The sequence below is a fragment of the Hylobates moloch genome, unplaced genomic scaffold (assembly GCF_009828535.3).
Source record: "Hylobates moloch isolate HMO894 unplaced genomic scaffold, HMol_V3 SCAFFOLD_36, whole genome shotgun sequence".
NCBI classification, from domain to species: Eukaryota; Metazoa; Chordata; class Mammalia; order Primates; family Hylobatidae; genus Hylobates; species Hylobates moloch.
In genome coordinates this window covers 2,294,787-2,314,605 of record NW_026652311.1, presented here as the reverse complement: position 1 = coordinate 2,314,605, position 19,819 = coordinate 2,294,787, and the positions used below count along the sequence as shown (strand labels likewise).

Here is a 19,819-nt window from a genome sequence, read left to right as displayed (position 1 = left end):
CGCTCAACCTCTGCCAGCAGAGCCCCGCTCTTTTTTTCCTTCTTCTTTTTTTACTGCTCCAGCCCCCCCAATAATAACACATCAATGGGACAGGAGGTGGGGGAGGAGAGGGAGGAGGAGGAAGAAGAAGAAAAAGAGGAGAAGAAAGAAGAAAGAGGAGGAGAAGTAGAAGGAGAAAAAGAAGTAAGAAGAGGAGGAGGAGGAAGAAGAGAAGGAGGGGGAGAAGGGTGAGGAGGAGAGGGAGGAGGAGAAGGAGGAGAAGAGAAGGGGCGGGGGCCGCCGGAGGGAAATGGGAACTGATGCTTCCCTGCCGGAGCGCGCTTGTTCAATGTTAAGATCTTTGACAATTCTTCCTGCGGAGAGTTCAGATCTGATAGCGAGGCTGCGCTTGAAGTCTCACTATTTATACTTCCTAAAGGCGGCCTCTTGTTCTGAGTAAATTACCTCCCCTCGCAACTCGGAGTGAGCCCCCTTCCCGGGTAGCAGTCGCGCCTCTACCGGGGGTTGGGGAGGGGAAAAGGAGAGAGACAGAGAGAGAGAGAGAGAGAAGAGGAGAGAGAGAGAGAGAGAGAGAGAGAGAGAGATTGGAGTTCGGGCGGGCTGGGGCTGGAGTGGTAGGGCAGCACAGGGAGACTGGAGGGGGCGGGGAGAGAAGGCCGGTCCCCGGCCGCTCAGGTTTTCAGATAGCCCCTGCCGCCTGTGCTCTTGGCCATTAATCCAGGATTGACAAGAATCCCTAATTAATTTAATTAGGCGTGGATTTTGCGTTGGTGTCACGACTTAGTTAAACACTGGGGAGCTGGATAGACCCCGCGGGGTGGGGCCAAGAGGAAACTGACAAGTGCGCAGCTCTTAGAGTCAGTCACGTATCCCGACACTGCATCCTTCCCTACAGCCTTACTTCTAGTCAGGGTGCCTCGCAATGCTCAGCTTCGCATTGCTTTTCCTCGTCCCTGCCCTGCATCAACCGCCCAGCAGTTTACAGGCCCCGCATCCCATTCCCGCATCCTGACCCCGCATCCCAGTTCTGCATCCCCGCCTCTCCCTCACAATCCCATCCCTGCCGGCCGTAGCTCCACCGCCCAGCATCATCCTGCCCAGAGTCAGGGTTGTCTGCACCTTCTCCGACCCGCGCAGCTTCTCTTAGGAGCTTCCCGGCTCGCAGGCAGGCTGAGTCCGGGTCTTCTCCAAGCTCCTCGTCCCTCGGTCCGTGTTATTCGCTCTATTATTCGTGTCCTGGAGCCCAGCTGACTCCTCTATGGACAGACCACGCTAAAAGGGACCGGTCGATTTAACAAGTTTCCCGAGCAGCTGTTAGCTGACAGCTCTCGTTTTAAAGTGTTTCCTTAGCGCCCGGTCAAGGATAGCTCGACTTCGTTCGTTTCGTCTCTGAGGTCTCAGAACTCCCACCCTTCTCCCTTACTCTCTGCACCCGGACCCCTCTATGGTGAATTACAGGACTTCTTTAGCATCTTGGGAAACATCCGAATTTATTTACTAATTTGAAAAGCAAGAGATTATCCCTCTTCTAGTCTGAAAAAAAATCGACGTTAAGTTTGTACCCTCTCTAATTTCATTTATTGCGGGGTGCTAAAAAAGAGACGCTCGCCGGGAGTAAAGGTCTCTCCCCCCACCCCACCCCCACCGCTTACGATTTACAATTCTATTTCTGGGCTATTTTCATTGGAACGGTTTGTTACATTAGAGGAACATCTATATTCCTGAGTCATTTGTCTGTATTGTGCTGGACAGGGCTTGCTGTGAGAAGTGTGGCTGTGCAAATATATACTCACAAAAGAATATTTACATATGATAAGTTATATTTAAGTGTGTAAACAAATGTACCTCTTTAAGTGTGGCTTAGGGGACATTTTCAAGTACTCTGAATATTAATGCAGACTTTCTGGAAGTTAAAGGTAACTTGATCATTATTTTGGATCTAATACTCTTAGTAAAAAGAGGAATTACAGAACATTAATATGTATATCTTCCATATATTGGTTAAGGCATCAAAACAAATTAGCAGATAATTTAAGAAGTTCCGTCAAAACAACCTGAAACACTTGTAAAAAGAGAACACAATTATAACTTAATATATTAGTGTTTCTCAGATAGATGTAAATAGAAGCTGGATATAACCTTATGTTATACTACAATACTCACATTAAAATGTTCATGTTTGGTGAATTTAAGGATTATGTATATCATGCTTTTTAGAAACGTTGTTTTGGCTTTTTAAAACATTTCATTTTTTGCCACTTTTAGGAGAGCTAATGTCTATAATTTTTCCGCAGCTATAGCTTTTAGGTATGAATACATTGTATTAGTACTTGCTTTTGTTTTGTTACACCACAAAAGGGACAAAGTTTCCAAAGTTATACGAATTTAGAAACAATTTCACATTGAGTCTTGGGTTACTCTCTATAACTACTTTCTGATATTATCAGAGGAAAATAATCATACAATTTTAGTCCTTTATGAAAATCTGTTTTTAAGATTATTTAGCAGAAGGGCCAGTAATGGGGTGAGCTAAGAGGATATAGTGCTCCAGGTGCTCTCAAACTGAGGTGTTAAATACATATTCACAAATAACTCAAAAATAACCACTGTTAGAAGCCGGTTAAGGAATCAGGAGACCCACCAGCTACTTGTTTGCCTTTTTAAGTACATGACTTTTAGGTTTGAACTCATATTTCATCTATTGAGCTTGAGGGAAAGATGACCACTTTAAAGGTAATCAGGGAAGTCACAGACACAACTATTGTGTAATTCAAACCAATAGATTTTCCCATGATCTCAGCTTTTTGGCTCATTGCATATTTAGGAATAGTAGTGTTGATAACGGAGAAATCTTTAGTGTCTGACCACACCTCCCACTGGCCTAAGGGAAGTTACTTTAAAAAAAATTTCAAGGTTTTAAAATCATATACTAATAAATGCTCACAAAGTTCCAGTGATGTTGTTTCATTAAACAGGAAATATTTTCCAGAGACAGGACATTTCAAAATACAGTTTTGGTAAAAAAAAAAAAAAAAGAAAGAAAGAAAAAAAGAAAAAAGAAAAAAAAGCATTTATGGTAAAGCTCAGCTGACAGTCTGTGGACAGATACACAGGTTCCAATAAAATTCAGGACCCCAAGGGTTTCCCCAGCTCTTGAATTATTTAAAATATATACTTAGTGTTGTAGTAGTTAAGTTTTAAAACGGTGCCTCAAAACTGGCTAGGTAAGGTACATTATTTATGAAAAATATATTGTGGAGGTGATTTTTCACCATCTCGAATGTCTGCGGAAAACTGTAGCTTGGTTATCTAGCAGTGGTGAATGAGCTGATTCTCATAGTCGACCAAAACCCAGGCCAACAATGTATTTGTCTTTTTAGCTTTGCTTAAGAGTAAATGAGGAAAAAATTTTCATGTAAGGAAAAATAAGTAATGTAGTATGAGTTACAGAAAATGCTGAGTCTCTTTAATTTCTATTGGTTTAAATAAAAAAACTCCACACACCTATAAATTTGATTTCTCTTTCAGAAGAAACCGCTCCCCGCCTCGCCTCAGGCAGCTCTCTCCTATTCCTCTACTAACCAGTTACTTTAATCTGAGAAACTAATTTGCACTCAACTTGTGAGTGCCTTCACCTTCAGGGCAGAAGAAACACCGACTTTTAATGCATTTTTGCAAATAAATCATTACAATTTAATCACACACGACTCTATACAGACACACTCCCATGATTTATTATCGTTGGGCGAGTTTCCCCCTCCCCCAGCGTGAGATAACCAATTTTGTTTCGGGTAGGTGTCATAAACATAACTTCCTACGATGCAGATTTGTTTACTGATTATCCATGACGATAACGACGACTACTAAGACAATAACACTCTCCAGTCCCACCTTTATTGCTTTGGGTAACAATAAAATCAAAATAAATAGGCACGCAAAACAAACGCCAAACAAAAAATTGGCAGCGTTACAATCTACTCCCTCGGCATTCCCAGCGCCTAGCAGCATCCATCGATGCACTCGATATATCGGCTGAAGCTGCCTGGCGCTAGAACCAGGAAGGCGCTGAGCTTAAACTGAAGCAAGTTCGGTGGACGCCGGCGGCGCCCTCATCTAAAGAAACGTCTTAGGGTCTGCGGCGCTTGCACGTCAACGGAAGGTGTGAGCCCAAAGGTCTGGACCCAGGTGATGCCCATGACCAGGGCTTGGGGAGCGGCGCCCGTGGCTGCGGGTCTCCGAGGCCCTGAACCGGCGAGAGGCGGCGTGGGGCCTGGCGCAGTTTGCTGCTGGGTGTTGGTGGAGGGTGGGCGGCGGCCTCGCGGCGTGCGCAGTGTCACCGTGCGCATGCGTCCCGCACCTGGGAGGCTCCGGACTCCCTGGGTCGAGGCTGGTGGCTGTAGGGTAGGTGGGTGGCCGCAGGCCTCAAGCTTGGCCCTCTGTCTTGAGGACATGTTGGAGAGTTCGCCGAGTCCTCCCCTCGCCCCACATTCCTGGCTCTTCATAGCTGCTTTTGGTTTTCCTGGCTCATCTTGCAATATAAGCCTGGCGCTTCCTCACTAGCCCTAGGTAGGATGGAGCAAGAGGGAGGCTGGATTCTGGTGCCCTCTATCCCATCCACTCCACTGTCCCTGCCTGAGATCCAGCTCTCTTTCTGATTCCGCCCTACCCTTTCTGGCTCACACTGGCTTGCTGAGAGAAGTGGTGCAGGGTGAAATAGACGTTCCTTTCTTGAAATATAAATATGCTCACCTTAAACACACTATATATTCCTTTGACTAATGTACTGGTGGCCATGTGACCAACAGCATATGGCTCTGTTTACTTTTGCAAGATGTTACAATGCACCGTAAGGCATGTTGCCTGCTCTTGATTTCAGGTTAACCTTGACGTAATTTCTCTCTCAGAGGTTGTGTATCTTTAAATGCACACTGGAAACCTAAACAAAAAAATATTTTTTTACACTTTCAGAATTAGCAGTAACCCAATTGTGTTCCAGGTAACTAGGTAGTAGATAAATAAATTCAAATGTCTTATGTTGTCGCAAGAAAGCATTCGGGTTGTCATCTTTGAACTTAGATGTATTATAAAAGCTCTAAGTGAAGGAGGTAAGCAGAGTTCCCAGGTTTAAGATTTGGAGCAGGTGTGACAGTTGCAACCTTGGGGGAAACTAGGTATCCTTTAAGAGCCTCTCTAGTCTTAGAGTTTATAAATACTCGCTTTCTTTGCAGGCAAAAATTTCATGCTAAGTAATATAAAACTTTATTTATGTTTTTCAATAAGAGGGCTAAAAATGTCAGAATCTGAAAACGACAAAAACAGCTGGCACCTTTCTGTTAATTGGCCTTGCCAACTCAACCAGTCTCACAAAGAGGGGTGTTATGAATTGGAAAAGTTCTGAAAGTGGGTTGTTATGGTAGATCTATAGTTGTATTGCCTGCTTTCATGTTCAAACCATTGGGGATAAATTCCTATGATTGATCATGCTTTTTTAAAAAGAGAGATGCTTGCAAGTTTTTAATTGTGATGGGAGAAGTGTTTTGGCAGAATTCTTTATCTCTTTTGAGATAAAGAGTTGTGTACTTTTTTATGGATTTCTTAATATGTTAGTTTTCACCCCATTTTTACTTTTCTTCTTTGAGGTGGATTTCCCCTTGAAATGACCATTCTTTTCAATTTTTCTGGCCATGTGTCCACAATCAAGAAAATTATAGTTTGATATACTAATGAGTGAGTAGTGGAGAAGTAATTATAAGCTATCATGTCCTTTGGGAATCTTTGTTCTCTCAAACTGATTGCCTGTTTTCTGAAAGAGATAACTGCTTTTTGTACCCTTATCAATAACTGGACAAAGGAACTACTTGTGTAGTCCTTTGAGTTCTCTTTTCTTGAATGACCACATGTTGGCTTTACCTCTTCAATCAGGCACCTGAACTTTACATTAGGATATTTCTGTAAATTGATCTCCTCCTGTAGTCATTTCATGGCATGGCTTCAGTTCTGTAGTGGGAGTAGTTGGGTGAGTTTTGCAACCATGAGGCTACAACTAGGAAGAACTAGAGTGAGAACAGGAAACCAAGAGGTATAGGAGCCCTGTCCCATGTTGTCTCTTTCAGCTACAGATAGATTGAAAATTGTTAGCTTGTGGGACTCTAAAAGCCTGTGCTCCATTCGTCATTCATTGCCCTTATCAGAAAGAACTATCAATGTGTCTTTCCATTCATTGCACCTTACTGGTGGAGTTAAGTATAAAGAATTCTTCCTTACTAGGAGTATGTAATATAAATTGATTACCATGTCTTGAATTGGCAAGTATATTTAATTACATGCTGATGACATTATGGAAATCTAGGGGTAAGTTTATGTCTGTGGTGGTGAGTAGGACTTCAGTACCTGTCATTTATAGAGAAGACAATTTTGCGATCTACCTTGTGATTTGTTGTTAGTATTCACTCCCTTTTGTGAATAAATGTTTGAAGTTAACTATAACAAAGAAATATGGTGACCTTTTGCTTTCTTTTATTGGGATTAATTATATTTCAATGTAATTTTTCTGAAATATAAATGTGTCACTTGAAATATTTATAGTTTTGTCACAGTGGTTTTTCAGCCTTTTCTTGGTTTCTCTAAGGAAGGACTTATTTTAAGTTCTGGGGTACATGTGCAGGATGTGCAGGTTTATTACATAGGTTAACGTGTGCCATGGTGGTTTACTGCACCTAAATATTACGCCCAGCATGCGTTATCTATTTTTCCTGATGCTCTCCCTTTCCCCATGCCCCCACCACAGGCCCCATTGTGTGTTGTTCCCCTCCCAGGTCCATGTGTTCTCAATGTTCAGCTCCCACTTATGAGTGAGAACATGCGGTGTTTGGTTTTCTCTTCCTGTGTTAGTTTGATGAGGATAATGGCTTCCAGCTCCATCTATGTCCCTGCAAATGATGATCTCATTCTTTTTTTGTGGATCCATAATATTCCATGGTGTATATATACCACATTTTCTTTATTCAGTCTATCATTGATGGGCATTTAGTTTGATTTTGTGGTATCACACTGGTGATTCCTCAAAGAATCACCCGTTCTGGACGATTCCTGTGACATCATCTTCCACGATGGTTGAACTAATTTACATTCTCACCAACAGTTTATTAATAAAAGTGTTCCTGTCTCTCCACAGCCTTGCCAGCATCTGTTGTTTTTTGACTTTTTTTTCTTTTTTTGAGACGGGAGTCTCGCTCTGTCACCAGGCTGGAGTGCAGTGGCGTGATCTCAGCTTACTGCAACCTCCAACTCCCTGGTTCAAGCAATTCTCCTGCCTCAGCCTCCTGAGTAGATGGGATTATAGGCATGCTTCACCACACCCAGCTAATTTTTGTATTTTTAATAGAAACAGGGTTTCACCATGTTGGCCAGGTTGTCAGATCTCCTGACGTCGTGATCTGCCCCACTCAGCCTCCCAAAGTGCTAGGATTACAGGCATGAGCCACTGTGCCCAGCTGTTTCTTGACTTTTTAATAATTGCCATTCTGACTGGCATGAGATGATATCTCATTGTGGTTTTGATTTGCATTTCTCTGATGATCAGTGATGTTGAGTTTTTTCTCATGTTTGTTGGCCACATAAATGTCTTCTTTTGAGAAGTGTCTGTTCATGTTCTTTGCCCATTTTTTAATGGGATTGCTTTTTTTTCTTGTAAATTTGTTTAACTTCCTTATAGACTCTGGATATTAGACCTTTGTCAGTTGTATAGGTTGCAAAAACTTTCCCCTATAGATTGTCTGTTCATTCTGATGATAGTTTCTTTTGCTGTGCAGAAACTCTTTAGTTTAATTAGATGCCATTTGTTATTTTTGTTTTTGTTGCAATTGCTTTTGACATTTTTGCCATGAAATCTTTGCCCATGCCTTTGTCCTGTATGGTATTGCCTAGATTTTCTTCTAAAGTTTTTATAGTTTTGGGTTTTACATTTAAGTCTTTAATCTATCTTGAGTTAATTTTTGTATAAGGTGTAAGGAAGGAGTCCACTTTCAATTTTCTACATATGGCTAGCCAGTTCCCCCAGCACCATTTATTAAATAGGGAGTCCTTTCCTCATTGCTTGTTTTTGTCAGGTTTGTCAAAGATCAGATGGTTGTAGATGTGCGGTCTTATTTCTGAGTTCTCTATTCTGTTCCATTGGTCTATGTGTCTGTCTCTGTGCTAGTACCATGCTGTTTTGGTTACTGTAGCCTTGTAGTATAGTTTGAAGTCAGGTAGTGTGATGCCTCCAGCTTTGTTCTTTTTGCTAAGGATTGTCTTGACTATATGGGCTCTTTTTTGGTTCCATATGAATTTTGAAATAGTTTTTTTCTAATTCTGGGAAGAATGTTATTGGTAGTTTGATGGGAATAGCATTGAATCTTTAGGTCACTTTGGGTGGTATGGCCATTTTCATGATATTGATTCTTCCTATCTATGAGCATGGAATGTTTTTCCACTTGTTTGTGTCCTCTCTGATTTCCTTGAGCAGTGGTTTGTAGTTCTTGAAGAGGTCCTTCACTTCCCTTGTTAGCTGTATTCCTAGGTATTTTATTCTCTTTATAGCAGTTGTAAATGGGAGTTCATTCATGATTTGGCTCTCTGCTTGTCTGTTGTTGGTGTATAGGAATGCTAGTGATTTTTGCACATTGATTTTGTATCCTGAGACATTGCTGAAGTTGCTTATCAGCTTAATAAGCTTTTGAGCTGAGATGATGAGGTTTTCTAGATATAGGATTATGTCATCTACAAAGACGATTTGACTTCCTGTCTTCCTATTCGAATACCCTTTATTTTTTTCTCTTGCCTGATTGCTGTATCCAGAGTTTTCAATACTATGTTGAATAGGAGTGGTGAGAGAGGACATCCTTGTCTTGTGCTGGTTTTCAAGAGGAATTCTTACAGCTTTTTCTCATTCAGTATGATACTGGCTGTGGGTTTGTTGTAAATGGCTCTTGTTATTTTGAGGTATGTTCCAAGGAAGGATTTTTGTTATCTTTCATTAACCTGTGTTAAATGTAATCAACTAGCCTTCTATTATGGATAAATTATGTCGTTTGTAATTAGAACAAATAAAAAATTTATACTCATCTTCTTGTATTCTCTTTTTTTGGTCACCCCCAAGACACATAGATCTGTGTCCCTTCCTTTTTTTCTACTTGTTTGTGCCTTGCTCAGAGATGTAGTATAAAGGACAGAAATAGAGAATGGGAATGACTGTAGGTATCTTAGAGCAGTGGTTCTCAAACATTTTAGTCTTAGGGTCTCTTTACACTCTGAAGCATTGTTGAGGACTCCAGTAACTTTTATTTATTTGGATTATATCTATAAATATTTACCTTATTAATTAAAACAAAATTTTGAAATCTTCATGAATTCACTTAATAACAATAAACCCAAAATATGGTAACATAAATAATATCTTTGATATGAAAAATAACTGTTTTCTGAAACAAACTTAGTGAGAAAAGTGGCATTATTTTCCTTTTTTGCAAATCCCTGATGTCTGGTTTAACAGAAGATGGCTGGATTCTCATATCTGCTTCTTCATTCAATCCATTGAGATAAATTGTTTTGATTAAAGTTTATGAAGAAAATCTGGCTTTACACAGATAAGTGTTTTAGTAACCCTTTTCAGGTAATTATGTCTTTTATATTACACCAAAAGTTGATTAAGTGTTAATTTCTTGAAGTTCTGTTTTAATATGGTTTTTGAAACCATATGGATGACCTTTGGTACTCCATTATGTTAAAATCTATTGGTCTGACTTACACTCTGAATGGATCTTTACCCATGCATGATTTTGTGACATTTTGCATTGGCCAGTTGGAAAATATTGGCTGACTGAGTTAGGCATATCTTTCTAATGTTAACACCCTTCATTGTATATCAAAAATTCACATTTGTTAATATCACCGATGATCTCGGAAGTTTTTAAGTATTCAGAAGCTATCATTCTCATGGTGGCAATAAAAATTATCTAAAATTCAAATTTTTGCTTGTGAGCTTGAATTTTATCATCAGCAACAAATACTCTTTTCCTTGAAATGGAAGGATGCCTTCATTTTCGAGAAAAGGTTTTCCAGATACTCAAGGCTGCGTAATTATAGTGAGTTTTTAAAATAAAATAATGTTTCATAATAAAAGCAGCTAATTCAAGTTGCGATTCAGTTACACAAATGCTTGTTCTTGAAATAACCAGCATTCTTCAATATATGGCAGAAGTTATGTGTATCTCTCATTTCATAACAATATTAAAAAGATGTGTATGTACTCGAGTGGAAATTTAGTAAAATTTATGGTTTTTACTGCTTTATTGAGGACATTCTTAGTTGAAATTGCTTTTTTTTTTTTTAAACTGTGACTGTATGGCAGTGAAGGATACAGTGACTACTAAGTATAATATGGTGCCTCTGCCTTGATTTGTGCTAAGGTGCCAGCAGTTTTGTCCACTATTACTTTTGCACCATCAGTGCAAAAGTCAGCACAATGAAAAAGGTAAATAATGTTTTAGTGTTACAGTGAATATAGTTTTGACTTCTTGAGTCCCCTGAAAGTGTTGTAGAGATCCCCAAGGGTCTACAGGCCTCATTTTGAAAATTGCTGGTACTAGAATGTAAGCTTCTATAGGGAAAGGATTTTTTTCTCTTGTTTATTGATGTATCGCTTATATGCTGTCAGTCTGGGATGTCTCACCTGTCTTCAGTATAAGATTACTTATATTTTGAATCTGGGTTGTCTGTTGTTATACTCTCCTTTTCATGGAGCACACTGTCGAGTAACTTCATGAAAAGGGGAGAGTGTGGGGTATAATTTTGAGACCTTACATGTCTGAAAATGTCTTTATTCTAATCTCGTAGCAGAGCAGTGATTTGGCTGGATAGAGATTCTAGGTTGAGATTCGTTTTCTCAGCATTTTAAAGGCTAGTCTCCTTTGTTTTCTGTGTTGTGAAAACCCATATGCCTTTTATTGTGCTACCCATATTTTTTTTTATCTTTAGAAATTTCTAGGATCTTCTCTATATTTGTGGTGTCTGAAGTTTTTATGAGATATATTTGATGTATGTCTTTTTAGAAAAGTCATTGTCCCAGGGACTTAGGGCAATTCATCTTTCAATTCTGGAACTTTGAAACAAGGACTTACTCTGTCGCCCAGGCTAGAGTGCAGTAGGGTGATTGCAGCTCACTGCAGCCTGGACCTTCTGGGCTCAGGCGATCCTGCTGCCTCAGCCCCCTCAAGTAGCTGGGACTACAGGTGTGCACCACCATGCTCAGCTGATTTTTTGTAGAGACGGGTTTCACCATGTTGCCTAGGCTCAAGCAGTTCACCCACTTTGGCCTCCCAAAGTGCTGATATTACAAATATGAGCCACCATGCTTGGCCTGGAAATTTAATTATTGGGTAATTTTTCTTTGTCCCTTTTCTCCTGTTTTTTTTTAAGACAGGATCTCGCCCTATCACCCAGGCTGGTGGTGTAGTGGTGGGATTATAGCTCACTGCAGCGTCGAACTCCTGGGATCAAGGTGTCCTCCCATTTCAGCGTTCGGAGTAACTGGGACTACAGGCCTACGCCATTATGCTGAGCTTTTCTATTCTTTTTTTTTTTTTTAATAGAATGCGTATCTGGTGCATTTTGGACCTCCAGATTGATCCTCTTCTGTTTGTAAAATGTCTGTCTCTCTCTTTCTTTCTTTCTTTCTTTCTTTCTTTCTTTCTTTCTTTCTTTCTTTCTTTCTTTCTTTCTTTTTTCTTTCTTTCTTTCTCTTTCTCTCTTTCTCTTTCTCTTTCTCTCTTTCTTTCCCTTTCTTTCTTTCTTTCTTTCTTTCTTTCTTTTTTCTTTTCTTTTCTTTTTTTTGAGTCCTTTAACCTCTTTTCCAACCTTATTGTTTTTGTTGTCTGTTTTTTTGACACTAGGTCTCACTCTGTCTCCCAGGCTGGAATGCAGTGGCACAATGTTGGCTCACTGTAGCCTTGCCCACTTGGGCTCTGGTGATCTCTTGCCTCAGTCTCCTGAGTAGCTGGTACTAAAAGTATGCACCACCACGCCCAGCTAAGTTTTGTATTTTTTGTAGAGACCACTTTTCACCATGTTGGCGGGGTTGGTCTCAAACTCCTAGACTCAAGTGATCTGTCTGCCTTGGCTTTCCAAAGTGCTGGGATTACAGGCGTGAGCCACAGTACCTGGCCTTCTGTGTGTGTGTGTGTGTGTGTGTGTGTGTGTGTGTGTGCGTGGTTTTTTTTAAATTGTCATTTGTTAAAATTTTAAGCTCTCTGTCCTATTCTCCAAATGTTCCTCCTAGTCTTGTTTGCTGGGTCATCCTCTCGTATGCATCTGAGGATATTAGCTGTGATTTTTGTTCTTGAAGTTTTCTTCTGTATGTTCTAGTTTACTATCATTTGCTTGTTTTCTTTCTGTTTTAGTTTCTGTCTTTTATGGTGAAGACTTTCATCATGTTTGGTTATATTTTGTTGTATATTCAGCAAAAAGTTAACAGAAAAAATGTTTACAGAAAAATGTTATAAATACAGTTGTAACCTGTATTTAAGGTTTGGACTTGTCAACTAGTAGGTTTCATTATAGGGTGATTGGGTGGGGGCCTGCCCTTTTTGGGGGAACCCTCAAATACTTATATATCTTTTCTTAGATGTTGTTCAGTTTTTGCAGATATTCAAGAATCCTCTAATTGCCATTGTAGGAGATATGCTTGACTTCAGAATTCTTGGATCCAAACACACAGAGGGCTATGACTTTTCTATTTGATTATAGATTTTAACTTAATATCTTTAACTTTTAGTTTGGCATCTCTGTCTTTTTTTACTGTGTCCTTGGACCTGGTGCTTCTTTGATCCATTTTTCTCCCCAAAATAAACCTTCTCTCCTCTGGGGATTGGGGAAGAGTATTACCTGGCTGGGCAGAATGGAGGGACTCGGGGACACTACTACATAAATTCAATCAATTTTTTTTGTTTGTTTTTAGCCTCATGGCCTCATTGAGCCTTCTCTGGTATCTGGTGTCTTAAATTCCTGATCCTTTCTGATTTTTGCTGTGTGAATTTGCTTTTCTCTTGTTGGAATTCTTGACAGTTGCCTGATAATAAGTTTTCTTAGCTCTAAATTCTCCATGTGTTTTTCATTTGCCAAAAGTTTGTTGACATATCTCATGTTCCTGTTGTTTTCTAGTCTCTATCCTTTCAAATTTATACTTTTTAATTTCTTTAATCTTATTTTGGTATTTTTTTAAAACAAGATAGCAAGATAGTAAAAGCTCATCTTAATTTAAATGGTTATTTGTGTGTAAAGAACATTCTGAAATGATTAAAGGTAAAAACAAGAAAGGAATTAAAAGCCAAGAAATGATATTATTATCATTCAATTGTGTACATATTTCTTAACATGAATATAAGTATATGTGTGTGTGTATAATATACACACATACATATATGGGTATCTATTTTATATATATAAAATGGATATATGTATATATTTTATGTATAAATGGATATCATGTACACATTTGAATTTATATGTATTACAGATATACCTTATATACATTTGAATTATGTTTGTATTTAAATGTATGTTTGTATTTACGTATATAGATACATGTTGTATATATTTATAATTTCATAGTCTTTTTTTTTTTTTTTTTTGAGATGGAGTCTTGCTTTGTCGCCCAGGCTGGAGTACAATGGCATGATCTCAGCTCACTGCAACCTCCGCCTCTCAGGTTCAAGCGATTCTCCTGTCTCAGACTAATGAGTAGCTGAGGCTACAGGCATGTGCCACCACGCCCAGCTACTTTTTGTATTTTTAGTAGAGATGGGGTTTCACCATGTTGATCAGGCTGGTTTCGAACTCCTGACCTCATGATCCTCCCTCCTCGGCTTCCCAAAGTGCTGGGATTACAGGCGTGAGCCACCGCGCCTGGCCACTTTCATAGTCATTTTAAAGCTGGAAAGTATCATGGTAATCTTTTACCTATTGTAGTTTCATTTTTTAAATGAGGAAACTGGCTTAGATATGTTAGTGATTTACTGAAAGCTTCAAAACCAAGTCTTCCCAGTGTTTTGTTAAATTAAAATCTTAGACGTGTGAACAACTTGGATGTTCAGAGCTACATTTAAAATCCTTAATTCTGGCTCTAGGTAAATAGCTTAAAGTTTTGATTTGAGTCCTAAGAGACTTTTTCAACTGGTATTGTATTGGAATCAGGGAGGGGCTGGCTCACCTGATGCTTCTGAAAGCAAAGCAGTAATTTAACATATTATAAGTTGGCACAAAAGTAATTGTGGTTTTTGCCGTTACTTTTAATGGAATGTATTAATTATTAAATATATAAATAATATAGAATCAATATATTAATATATTAAATATATAGTTAATACTAAATATATATTATATGTTAATATTTACTATATAATATATTTAATGTTGAACATATACTATACATAATATATATTTAATATATTAAATAGATAATATATATATTTTATTTATATTTATATATATAAATATATTCCATTAAAAGTCATGGTAAAAACTGCAATTACTTTTGCACCAACGTAATACTTTGTTTATACTCATAGTATTTAACTTATTTTGAATAAATATTAAAGATGATGTGAGCTTTTATTTATCCTAAGCGATTACAACAAATGGATCTTGTTTTTATATGACTTTGAAAGATAACTAATAACTATTTTAATAAAAAATAGTATTGCATATGAGAATCTAAAGATTAAAGTAAGACAACTAAGCTTCTTGTCAGCAAAGTTAATAAATGTGAAAGCCTTAGGTTCTATTTGTTTTTTCTGTTGTATACTAAATGTCTGTGTTACCATAACTATATAGAAATAGTTTGAAAAATTATATTTTATATTATGAAAATTATATTGCATCATTTAAATACTAATTTTCATATGTACATATTTTCTTAAATTATCTCAATGGATACCACTGTAATAATGCTGTGATGAATATTTTCATGAATATATCCTTTAGAAAAATTTTTTCAGATGTATTTGTAGAAGTAGGATTTCTCTGTCAAAAAAGCAACATTTTTAGATTATTATTACTCAACTGTGTACATATTTCTTAACGTGGATATAAATATATATGTTTGTGTAATATACACATACAAATGTGGATATCTATTATAATATCTATTAAATCTGTTTATTTTATTGCTTTCTAAAAAGATTATTCTACCACCTTATAGAGGTACTAGCAGTGTGTGAAGAGCTGACTGATTTCACAATAACCTCATTAACTTTAGTACTTTAGTTAATATTTTCTCCCCTAAGTTTCACAAGTGAAAGGATGATTATAGTTCATTGTTTCAGTTTGTACTTTGTTGATGACTAATGAGGTTTTAGCTATTTAAAGATGTAGAATTTTCTGTTAGAAAAAAAATTCAACTCTAAGATAGTAAAATATCTTTTGTCATCAGGGAATGTGAGAATAAAGGAATAGTTGGTTGTTACTAAAGAAAATATCATATAATTAATGAGAAATATAACTTAAAATATCAGATAATTGATAAAAAGAACTGTTCTCAGTCTTGTCAAGAAGCCAGGCATGTGAACAATTTTACTTTGAATAAGACTTTTAAAAATTTTACAAAGTTTTATAAAAAGTAGTACATTGAGGCCAGAAATGGTGGCTCATGCCTGTAGTCCCAGCACTTTGGAAGGCTTGGGGGGAGGATCGCTGGAGCCCAGGACTTCCAGGTTACAGTGAGCTATGATTGTAACACTGCACTCCAGCCTGGGATACAGAGGGAGACCCCATCTCTAAAATAAAATAAATAAATGAAATAAAAAAATAATATATTGCATTTCATCCATTGTGCCACCGTGTTAGAAATAATATTCTTCAAATTTATGCTTGTAGAAATGGGACGTCGGTCATCAGATACTGAAGAAGAAAGCAGAAGCAAGAGAAAAAAGAAACACCGTAGACGGTCCTCCTCGAGCAGTTCTTCAGATAGTAGAACATACAGCCGAAAGAAAGGAAGGAAATCAAGATCAAAGTCAAGATCTTGGTCCAGAGATCTTCAGCCTCGTTCACATTCTTATGATAGAAGGTGATTTTCGTAATTTTTATTTATACAGTAATGAGGATAACATTCTTTGAAATTCCTGTTTTTGTATTTTTAATTTTGCTAGATAAAACATTTTTCTTTTACTAGCTATATATTTATGAAAGTCCCAACCCAGAGTTTTTTTTTTTCCACCAGGTCCAGTCTGTGGGTCTAGTGTCCTCAACCTTTGTCTGTTCTTAGTAGGCAAATAGATAAAAAGTGGTATAGTTTTCTTTTTTAATTTAATTTTAATTTTTTTCTAATGCATTTATTTTTCTAATGCATTTTTAAATTTTTTATTTCATTATACTTTAAGTTCTAGGGTACATGTGCACAACATGCAGGTTTGTTACATATGTATACATGTGCCATGTTGGTGTGCTGCATCTATTAACTCGTCATTTACATTAAGTATATCTCCTAATGCTATCCCTCCCCTAGCCCCTCACCCCATGACAGGCCCCAGTGTGTGATGTTCCCCTTCCTGTGTCCAAGTGTTCTCATTGTTCAATTCCCACCTATGAATGAGAACATGCAGTGTTTGGTTTTTTGTCCTTGCGATAGTTTGCTGAGAATGATGATTTCCAGCTTCATCCATGTCCCTACAAAGGACATGAACTCATCCTTTTTTATGGCTGCATTGTATTCCATGGTGTATATGTGCCACATTTTCTTAATCCAGTCTATCATTGATGGACATTTGGGTTGGTTCCAAGTCTTTGCTATTGTGAATAGTGTTGCAACGGAGTTTTGCTCTTGTTGTCCAGGCTGGAGTACAATGGCGCGATCTCAGCTCACTGTAGCCTTTGCCTCCCGGGTTCAAGCAATTCTTCTCCACCTTCCAAGTAGCTGGGATTACAGGCATGCACCACCACACCCAGCTAATTTTGTATTTTTAGTAGAGACAGGGTTTCACCATGTTGGTCAGGCTGGTCTTGAACTCCTGACCTCAGGTGATCTGCTCTCCTCAGCCTCCCAAAGTGTTGGGATTACAGGTGTGAGCCACTGTGTCTGGCCTTAATTTTAAATTTGTTTAGAGACAAGATCTTGCTCTGTCACTCAGGCGGGAGTGCAGCGGTGCAGTCATACCTTTTGGACTCAAGGGATCCTCCCACCTCAGCCTCCTGAATAGCTAGTACTAGAGGCATGTGCCACCATGCCTGGCTAAGTTTTTTTATTTTTATTTTTTGTAGAGACTTGGCCTTGCTGTGTTGCCCAAGCTGGTATCGAATTCTTGGCCTCAAGCGATCCTCCTGCCTCGGCCTCCCAACATGTTGGGATTACAGGCATAAGCTACTGAGCCTGGCCTTGGTTTAGTTTTCATACCATATAATCTGATATTTGGAAAGATTCTAAGACCCTTAATACCTTAATTAGTACTGATCCAATCATTTAAGTTATGAACCAGTCATATGACTGTTCAAGAGAAATAACATTTTAATTTATCTCTATTTGCTTCCAGGAGAGAGTGAGACAGTAAAAATGAGATGATTCTTTAGAATCTTGAAGGTTTGTCCTTAATGCTCATAATAAAAATTTTTATAGCAATGATCTTTGATTATATTTTATTTCAGACGCAGGCATCGATCAAGCAGTAGCTCTTCTTATGGCTCCAGAAGGAAACGAAGTCGAAGTCGTTCAAGGGGTCGAGGGAAATCCTATAGAGTTCAGAGGTCTAGGTCAAAAAGCAGAACAAGAAGGTATGCCTTATTAAGTATTTATTGCTTTGTAACAAATTATTCCCAAATTTAGTGATGTAAAGCAACAATCATTTATTTTCTTATAATTATATAATTTTGATTGAGCTTAGCTGGCACTTATTTTTTTCTCACCTGGGGTCATTCATGCAGTTAGTCATCTGATAGCTTGATTGGAATTGGATGGTCTAATGTGGCCTCACTCATATATCTTGCATTTGGTTCTGGCTATTGGCCGGGGTGTATGTGGCTTCTCATTGTCCAGTAGGCTAGGTTAGGTTTCTTTTTTTCAGCCTGGTGGTGGTAGCATGTGCGTTCCCCACACATGAGTTTACTACTATTTTGTTAAGGATTTTTGCATCAGTATTCATCAGGGATTTATGGCTTGCAGTTTTCTTGTAATATATTTGTCTGGCTTTGGTATCAGAGTAATGCTGGCCTGATAAAATGAGTTTGGAAGTACTCCCTCCTTTTCAGTTTTTTGGAAGATTTTGAAAAGGATTGACATTAATTTCTTTTTAAATGTTTGGTGGAATCCTGCAATGAAGCTGTCTGCTCCTGGGCTTTTCTTTGTTAGAAGGTTTTTGCTTACTGATTCAATCTCCTTATTAGTTATAGGTCTGTTAAGATTTTCTCTTCCTTCATGATTCAGTCTTGGTAGGTGGTATGTTCCTAGGAATTTATCCACTTTTTCTAGGTTATCCAGTTTATTAGTATTCTTAGTAGTCTTTTATAATCCTTTCAATTTTTGTGGCATCATTTGTAATGTCTGCTATTTCATTTCTGATTTTAGTTATTAGGCTTCTGGTATTTTTTCTTTTTCTTTCTTTCTTTTTTTTTGGAGATGAGGTGTTGCTCTGTCACCCAGGCTTGGGCCTGTTGGTGCAGTCAGCTCACTGCAGCCTCAAACTCCTGGGCTCAATGATCTTCTCGCCTCAGTCTCCTAAGTGGCTAGAAATACAAGCATACACCACCAGGCCTGGCTGACTTTCTAAAATATGTTTTGTAGAAGTCAGTCTTACCATATTGTCCAGGCTAGTCTCCAACTCATGGTGTCATCTGGTCCTCCCACCTTATCCTCCCAAAGTGCTGGCATTATAGGCATGATCTACCTTGCCCGGCCTCATTTTTTCTTAATCTAAGTAAGTACTTGTTAATTTTGTTGTGTTTTTCAAAAAACTCTTAGTTTTGTTGATTTTTTTCTAAAGTTTTTCTCTTCTCTATTTTATTTTTTTCTCTAACCATTTTTATTTTCTTTCTTTGGATACTTTTTGGTTTAATTTGTTCTTCATTTATTTCCTTGAAGTATAGATTGATATGAGACTTTTTTTTTTTTTCTTAAATGTAGGTGTTCATGCTAAAACTTTCCTCTCAGTATTGCTTTTGCTGTTTCTCTTAAGTTTTACTATGTGTGTTTGTGTTTTCATTTGTTTAAAGGTAGTTTCTAATTTCTCTTATGATTTCTTCTTTGATATATTTGGTTGTTCAAGAGTGTGTAGTTTAATTTCTACATATTTGTGGGTTTTCTGATTTTTCTACTGCTATTGATGTCTAGTTTCATTTCTTTGTGTTTCAAAATGATACTTGCTATGATTTCAATCTTTAATATTAAATTTGTTAAGACTTGTTTTGTGGCCTAACATGTAATCTGTGCTGGATAATGTTCCATGTACACTTGAGAAGAATGCATATTTTGCTGCTGTTGGGTGGAGTGTTCTGTGTATGTATATTAGGTCTAATTCATCTGTAGTGTGGTTCAGGTCCTCTTATATCTTATTTTCCTATCCATTATCGAAAGTGGATTACTGAAATATCCTACTATTACTATGTTGCTAAATACTTCTCCCTTCCATTTTGGCAATGTTTACTTTATATATTTGGGTGCTCTGGTGTTAGGTGCATATATATATAATTGTTATATATTCCAGAATAATGACCCATTTATCATTATATAATTGTCTTTTTTTCTTGTGACAGTCTTTGACTTAAAGTCTATTTTGTATTATATAAGTATGGCCACTTC

The 19,819-nt window shown here is 37.9% G+C and overlaps 1 protein-coding gene across 5 annotated transcripts in view; it reads left to right on the top strand.

Annotated features, from left to right (window-relative positions):
- The first annotated feature begins 4,043 nt into the window (after positions 1 to 4,043).
- LOC116463421 (serine/Arginine-related protein 53) overlaps positions 4,044 to 19,819 on the top strand; it is a 453,415-nt gene continuing 437,639 nt past the window's right edge. For 3 of the 5 annotated variants that reach the window (XR_009212055.1, XM_058434633.1, XM_058434630.1), the window contains exons 1-3: positions 4,048 to 4,185; positions 15,910 to 16,102; positions 17,674 to 17,799. Coding sequence is in view for 4 of the 5 variants with exons in the window: in XM_058434633.1 (XP_058290616.1) it covers positions 15,912 to 16,102; positions 17,674 to 17,799 (317 nt within the window). In the remaining variant the exon portion in view is untranslated. Of the gene's footprint in view, positions 4,186 to 4,380; positions 4,567 to 15,909; positions 16,103 to 17,673; positions 17,800 to 19,819 lie in introns of those variants that run through there. The other 2 variants (XM_058434631.1, XM_058434632.1) reach the window with 2 other exon arrangements.